The 7,761-nt window shown below is 49.3% G+C and overlaps 1 protein-coding gene across 3 annotated transcripts in view; it reads left to right on the top strand.

Annotated features, from left to right (window-relative positions):
* Positions 1–6: 6 nt before the first annotated feature.
* RMND5B (required for meiotic nuclear division 5 homolog B) overlaps positions 7–7,761 on the top strand; it is an 18,496-nt gene continuing 10,741 nt past the window's right edge. Inside the window, exons 1-3 of one of the 3 annotated variants that reach the window (XM_045284467.1) lie at positions 7–164; positions 2,430–2,507; positions 4,019–4,169. In XM_045284467.1, coding sequence (XP_045140402.1) covers positions 4,031–4,169 — 139 coding nt within the window. In that variant the 5' untranslated portion in view covers positions 7–164; positions 2,430–2,507; positions 4,019–4,030. Of the gene's footprint in view, positions 165–355; positions 2,508–4,018; positions 4,170–7,761 lie in introns of those variants that run through there. The other 2 variants (XM_045284468.1, XM_004696827.4) reach the window with 2 other exon arrangements.

The raw sequence follows: 7,761 nt of genomic DNA, 5'->3' as shown, positions 1-7,761 counted from the left end.
CGTCTATCGGCTCTCGGGCTTGTTTGCTTCGCAGGGGTCCGCCCGGGGCGGAGTTGGAGTTTTACGGTCTGTCCCGACCCGGGCCCCGCCTCGGAGAGTCTTAGCCGCCTGGAAGCGTATTTGGACTCCAGCGACCCGTTCTAGTGCCGCGGGCTGAGTCGGAGGTAACACGGTGCCTGCCGCGTGCGGTCCAGGCAGGACATCAGAGCAGGGGTTTTTGAAGGATGAGTAGGAGTTTGCCAGTCGTTTGCTCAGTGGTGCCGATGAGACTCTCCGTAGGGGTTGCTCGCCCGGGGGTGGTGCTGGGGGGTGGGGGGTGATGGACAGTTTCCTAACTTCAGTTTTGTTAGTGAGAAAAGAAAGATGGGAACCTTCACGTGGGGACCTGCAATGAAGGAGTCAATGAGAGGGTGACTGTCGTGGTGGTGGGGTGCACTGGGCAGCATTCTCATAAGCTGTGTCCCAAGGGAAGACTTTGATGCTGCACCTCCAATCAGAAGGAGTGTTTCAGGCAGAGGGGACAGAAATGAACTTGATGCTGTTTGTCAAGGACCAGAAAGGCTAGTGTGGCCAGACTGGTGAGTAAGAGACAGGGTGGTAGGAGAAGCCGTTGGAGATTGGAGGTGGAGGTTGGAGGTTGGCTCACCTGGAACCTGGTAGGTGGTAGAAAGCTTGGATTTTATTCAGAATACAATGGCAGGCTGTTGGGTTTTAAGCAGAGGAGTGCCATGTAGGGTGGATGGAGAATGAATGGAGTGAAGGGTACCAAAGTCTAAGATTGGGTCCATAGAGCCTTCCAATTCTGTGCCAGGCCAAGGGGGTTTTTCTGTGATTTTCCCAAACTTCCATTCCTGTCTCCCGCCCCACAGAAGGGATCCTCTTGTTTCAGGGAGCTGGAGACTGGACACAAAACCCTCATGCCTCTCTTGGTGATGATTTTAATATTCCACTCTCACCACTTCTCCCCCAAGCCCCCAGGTGAGCAGGCAGTCCCCTTGGCCCAAGAGTGAAGGAAGGGAGGCAGTCATTTCATCAGCACATGGTTACTGAGGCCCTAAGGGGCGGCAGGGGACCCTCCCCTGGCTGGGCATTAATGGAGAGAGAGAGGAGTGAGCCTGGGCTCTCTAGCCCTTGAGCTCACCATCTTCTGAGGGAGAGAGAGAGACCTAAGCAGGTGTTGCTACTGTGCCCTGCGGGTGCCCTGGACAGAGACGCTTGCCAAGGGGAATGAATGAAGCAGATGGGGACGTGAGTTTTCACAGAGAGCCGATGATTAAACTCTGCCCTGGCTTCTCCCCTGGAAGGACAAAGGGCACCCTGACCCAGAAACAGCTTGTGCAGAGGAGGCGAACGTACCAACTGCACAGAGCTCCTGTGTCATGCCGTGGCAGATTTTAAGCCGAGAGGTGACAAAATCCAATGTGTGTTTTAGAGGGATTGTCGTGGCGGATGATCTCTGCACACACGAGACCTTGAAGAGGCGGGTCGGGGACCGGTGGACATGACCTTCCAGCCATCTGCACTCGTATTGGTCACGGAATGATTTGGTCAAACACATGCGTGCGCACACTGGGACATCCTTGGGCCTGGAGAAGACGACAGTGTGTGATTCACGCAGTGGCCCACTCTCCACAGACCAAGATAGGCTCCTGGGCTTTTTGGGTGGAATACCTCCCAAGCCATTGTTTTCCTCCGTCGCTGGCTGGCTTCCTTGCTCAGATTTGCATTGAGTTTATCATACGCCTCAGTTCATGGCACGTTGTGTTTATTTGTGTGCTCCGGCTCATCCTCACTCCTCCCTTCCCCCCTGCGGTAGAAAACCACTCCCAGGTGTTCGGTGGAAGTATCGGGTTATCTTTTCGCTGCATGTGTCCGCCATTGTATGCACCTATTTCTAGTGGAATGAAACGGCATTCTGTCTAGACTTCATTCTGTTTCCTGTTCCCCCTTCAGGGCCAGGCTTAGACGGGTCATTGGTGTCGGGTCATTGGCGTCGCTCTGGGTGTGTGTAAATGCTGCCAAGGTTTCCATAGGTGCGCTCTCCAGACCTGACTTACATGACGAATGGCTTCTACCGGCGAGGAGGCCCCTTGTTGTCTCCAGCTCACTGACCCTACAGAAAGTGTTGCTGTTAGCCCAGTTGTTGCAGATCAGACTTTTGCGATCCACTGCATTTCTGTTGGTGGGTTCTCAGAAGGAGATCACCAGGCCTTTCTCCCTAGCCTGTTGCAGTCTGGAAGCTCTGCTGGAGCCTGCTGAGCATCACGGCAAAACACAAGCCTCCCCTGAGACGAGGGGTAGCTGCCAATGAGAGTCCTTGGCCAGGAGTCAAACCCTGGTCTCCCCCATGGGAGGGGAGGATTTTAGCAGGGACCCAGGGAAGCCGGGACTTAGGCAGGGGCCTCAGTGGCCGAGCACTTTTCTTCTAGTGGCATCGTGACGTGGCAAGAACAAGAGTGCTGCTGTGGGGAGGCAGGCCCTCGGAGAGTGATGGAAACTGCCAGAAGGTTTGTGGAAAGGGAGCCAGGGTGGGAGCAGGCTAGGGACAGCTGCTCACAGAGCTGGGTGACCGCTGCGCTAGCGTGGGAAGGGTGCGCCGGCTTCTCGAGTAGTGTGGAGGGGCGAGGCAGGGGAGGGGAAGCAGCAGGTTCACGGGCGTGGATCCTGGAGAGGACAGGTGCTCTGGCCAGCCACAGGGTGGCCTGTCTGAGGAGCACGGAGAGAGGGAGCAGAGGCCGGCAGGCAGGAGAGCGAGGCCAGTCTGGCAAGGCAGTCTGTCAGCCAGCCATTATCTTGAGGCTACATTTCTAAATATCAGCCATTCAAGGGCTGCCTCCATGGCTCATATCACTGCAGGTAGTCCTGGCTTACGACGGGGACCGCTCTGTCGGTCAGTCCCGACCGACCATAAGCAGTTGTCAGGGGCCATTGAGTCAGTTCTGACTCATAGCGGCCCTGCATACAGAGTGGGACACTGGCTGGCCCTGCACCACCCTCACGACTCCTGTCATGCTCAAGCCCATCGTCGCGCCCACTGTGGCAGTCCATCTTGTCCAGGGCATTCCTCTTTTTCCCTGTCCATCTCCCAAACATAATGTCCTTTCCCAGGGACTGGTCGCTCCCGACAGCATGTCCAAATTACGTGAGCTGACATCTCGTCATTCTTGCTTCTGACGAGCACTCTGGCTGGACTAGGCAGACGTGTCTGTCCTTTTGGAAGCCCGTGCCGCTCTCAGCATTCTTCACCAGTGCTGTCAGTCGGACGCATCGGTTCTGTGGTCTTCCTTACTCGCTGTCCAACGTTCCCATGCACATGTGATTGAAAATTCCGTGGCTAGGGTCAGGCGCACCGTAGTCCTCAAAGTGACATCTTTGCTTTTCAGCACTCTAAAGAGGTGCAGCATGTTTACCTCCTTTAAAAATTTTTTTAAATTAATGTTTTCCTATTATTATTGCCTTTTATTTCAGTATCTTTATAAATGCCATCGTTATTTGTCTTTGAGGGTTGAAAACATTACGTATAAATGTAGAGATATTTGTAATACATACATATTACTAACAAGAAGATGCACCCCCCCACACACACACAAAAAAAGAGAAAACCCAGACAGAAGCAGAGTTTGTTGTAACTTGAATGTGTTATAAGTTGGGGCCTGCTTGAGAGGAGGCAGAAAACCAGACCCCCTTACTGTAAGAGAAGGCGGCCATGAAATAAGCACTTGGCAACAGGCAGTGTTACTGGTGCCTCGTTAGGCAAGTCGTGAGTGCGTTCCTGGGCTGAGAAAGGGGGATGAGTCCTGAGTGCAAAAGGGTCATTTTCGAGTCCGAGTGCAAAAGGGGTCATTTTCTCATCGCAGTTTAAAAAACCCAACCTGATAGAGAGTGGTGGACAGATCTCTAAGCAGGGAATGTGGACGTTGTTGACACACGGGCCTGCTGAGGGGACCTGAGGAGATGCTCTGACTGAGCTTTGCCCCTGGGCCTTCGGCGCCTGACACAGCTGACCCCTGCTTTCCAGGCCCAGGCCACCATGGAGCAGTGCGCGTGCGTGGAGAGAGAGCTGGACAAGGTGCTGCAGAAGTTCCTCACCTACGGGCAGCACTGCGAGCAGAGCCTGGAGGAGCTGCTGCACTACGTGGGCCAGCTGAGGGCTGAGCTGGCCAGCGCAGGTGCGTGTCCTCCCATGTGAGCCTCCCACTCCCCCAGCGCCTTGGGCACTGCTCAGACCCAGAGGTCACCTGGTGACAGGGTTCTAGAAGGATGATGGTTAGGATGTGGGGACGTGGCTTCCTCAAAGGGGAGTAATGGACATCTCAGCCATTTCAAAAGCCAATCGAAATGATTAAGTGTCTTGAGCTTATTGTCATTGTTAAGTAATTTCAGAGTTACAGAAAAGTCCCAAGACGAGCTTCACGCTTTCCCAAAAGAGTCACTGCCATCAAAATGCTTCTGGCTCAAAAAAAAAATGCTTCTGGCTCATAGTGACCCTACAGGACAGCATGGAACTGCTCTTTATAGGCTTTGCAAGACTCTCAGTCTCTGGGAGCAACTGCCTTGTCTTTCTGTGGTGAGAAACAGTAGATAGAGCTGCAGATCCTTAGACAGCCATGGGTTCACCCAGACTCACCAACTGTGACTATTTGGCAATATTTGCTGTATCATCCTCTTGCATGCTATTATTATTTTTACCATATGAATGGCAGTTCCAGATAGCATGCCCCTTTGCTCCTAAACCCCCAGTGTACATTTTCCAAGATCAAGGACATTATCATTATCTTACATAACTATAGTGCAATTCCTAGAATCAAGACAAAAAATATTGGGATAATATTATCTAACAAATTCAGGTCATATTCCATTTTTGCTCTTGTCCGAATAATTTTCACAGAGCAGTTTAGTTTGCCAGTCCAGGATCCAATCCAGGATCATGCGCTGCACTTGGTATTGCGTGTGTCTCTCTAGGTTTTTAATCTAGGCCACGTCCTCTGCCTCTTGTGTCTCCTGTGACAGTGACAGTTTGAAGCATTAAGGTCAGGTATGTTGCAGACTGAGTCTCCATTTAAATTTGTCCAGCGCTTCCTCGCAATTCAACGCAGGTTGTATATTTTTGGCAGAGGTGCTTCTGAACCACTGTGTTCTCAGTTCTTCATATAAAGAGGCGCGTGCTGTTTGACTCGTCCCATTATTAGCTTTGTTAACTTTGATCGCTTGGTTATAAGGTGGTGCCTGCCAGCTTCTACCATAAAGTTCTTAATTTTTTCTTTGTAATTAATGAATAATTTGTGGCAACATACTTTGAGACTATATAAATGTCTTGCTCATCATCAGACTTCAGCCCACTAATTTGACATCCGCGGTGACTCATGCCTGAATCACATACTGCCGTGCTGCTTGCAACATGGTGGTTTGTGTTTCCCCCACTGCTCGAGCTTCCCTTCGACATTCCATTGCTGGTATTTTACTGTAAGGAAGAACTTTCCCTTGTCCCTTCGTGTATGTTTGTCAACTTACAGATTTCTTATTTTACTCAGTGGACAGTACTGGCGTTTATTTTGGTACTCAGATTGTGCCAAATTTGACCGAAGGGAACCCCTTCAGCCTGGATCCTTTGCCCTTTTTCTTTAAATTGAGATGAAAGTCACCTTTATGTAAAGTACGCAGCTCAGTGCTTTTTGCTAGACTTTCCAGAGTTGTACAGAGAAGACTTGGTGGTGTAGTGGTTGTGTGTTCGGTTGCAAACATCAAGGTCAGCAGTTTGAAACCATCAGGCGCTCTTTGGGAGAAAGATGAGTCTTTCTACTCCCATAAAGAATTACAATCTTGCGGGGGAGGGGTAAAAGGGAGTTGATGTCAAGGAGTTCAAGAAAGAAAAGAATGTTTTGAAATTAATTGTAGTAGCAATTGAACAATACTGCTTGATGTGATTGAACTATGGGACGATATAATATCTGTATTAGCTCCCAATTAAATGGTTTTGGTGTGTGTGTGTGGGTGTAGAATTACAGTCTTGGAAACCCACAGGGCAGTTCTACCCTGTCCTATGAGTTGAAGTCAACTTAATGGCAGTGAGATTGGTTTTTGCTTTGGTGGATTTGTATAACCATCCCCACCATGATCTTATGCCAGAACATTTTCATCACTCTACAGAGATACCCTGGGCCCATTCACAGTCACTTCCCATTCCATCTCCCCTCACCCTCATCCTTACCCCTGGCCCTGCAACCTCTGATCTGCTTTCTGTTTCCCATTCTGGATTTTCATATATACAGAATCGTACAAGTGTGGTCTTTGTGTCTTGCTTCTTTCGCTCAGAATGCTTTCAAAGTTCAGCCTTCACATGGCTGTTCACCACATTTTGTGTATCCACTCACCTTTTGATGGACATTTGGGCTATTGTGAATAAGGGGTACCCCCCCAAAATGGGGAAAATGGGGAAAATCTCCCATGGTCGGAGCTTTCATGGTACGCATTCTCCCCGCTCCCACTCCCCACTAGGCGAGCATTGAACAACTAGCTCTGAGTTAGTGCACTCAGTGGCATCACCTGGGAAGTTTCTCTCTGGTCATAGTGAATTTTATCATAAAAGCAGTTTCACTTGAACCTCGTTTTTTTGTGATGGACGATTTAAGAGCACAGCATCAAGTCATACCTGAGAAATCACCGCCTGTTCCAAGGCTATGAAGATTTATATCTGTGTTGTATCCTTCTATTTAGGTCACTGATCCATTATGATTTAGTTTTTTGTGTATGGTGGGGTACAGGGGACAACTTCCTGTGTTTGTATGTGGAGATCTAGTTGTTGAAAAGATTATTCTTTCCCTTCCTGTGTCTTCCTGACATGTTTCCATTCATTCATATATTTTTAAAGCACATCTTCATTTTCTGGCACAAGAAGCTGTACCTTTCTCCAAGGTGACCTGGTTCTTTCCGAGGGGAATGGTATTTGAAAACTAAGATCAATGTTGCTGTTCAGTTCTCATTGTTTCCGGGTTCTGTCAGCAGACATACTTTCTATCTGTCTTGTCTACCTGTGTATTTAGCTCTGTCAGTCAAACCGGAGTTCATCGTGATACTGGAAACCTCCAATTCCAACCCATGGTCCTTCTCAGACATTCCCTGTTCCATAGTTCTCTTTCCCTGCAAAGCAGAATGAAACCTGGCTCCCAACATCATCAGTGAACGTTCTCATTTGCTCAATTTCTATAATGCTTACAAAGTAGTCTCAGAATTACTATGCCTGAGAAAAACCTACCAGTTTTATTTTTTGAATTTTTTATTTTTAAAGAATGCTTGTATATAGAAAAAAAAACTTGTGTTTCAGAAATGTTTACCATCAAAAGTGACTCTCCCTTTCACCCCTAACTCCCAGTTCCTGAATGCCCCTCCCTAAATATAACCAGTTTCTCCACTGCTTAGAGCAGCCTGTGTGAACACATAGGGGTGTGGATAATTATCCATTTCATCCCCCATTTTTAATCTGCAACTGCCTATGATCAATTCAGTCCGAGAGATAAAGGTGAGGCTATCGGCTCCTGCGGAGATTGCTCGCCCCAGAAACCCACGGGGGCAGTTCTACTCTGGCGTGTAGGGTGTCCGTGAGTTGGGACTCAGTGGCCGTGGGTTTGTTTGGTTTTAATTGGTGAGAACACGCACCACAGAGCACATGCCAGTTCTGCAGTTCCTACACGTACAGTTCACCCGTGCTGATGGTATCCTTCCAGTTCTGCAGTTCCTACACGTACAGTTCACCCGTGCTGATGG

The sequence above is a fragment of the Echinops telfairi genome, unplaced genomic scaffold (assembly GCF_000313985.2).
Source record: "Echinops telfairi isolate 266 unplaced genomic scaffold, ASM31398v2 ScPeMD7_7469;HRSCAF=8507_0, whole genome shotgun sequence".
In the NCBI taxonomy this organism is placed as follows: Eukaryota; Metazoa; Chordata; class Mammalia; order Afrosoricida; family Tenrecidae; genus Echinops; species Echinops telfairi.
Note: the sequence above shows the minus strand (reverse complement) of the source record. Positions and strands in the feature narration are given on the sequence as shown.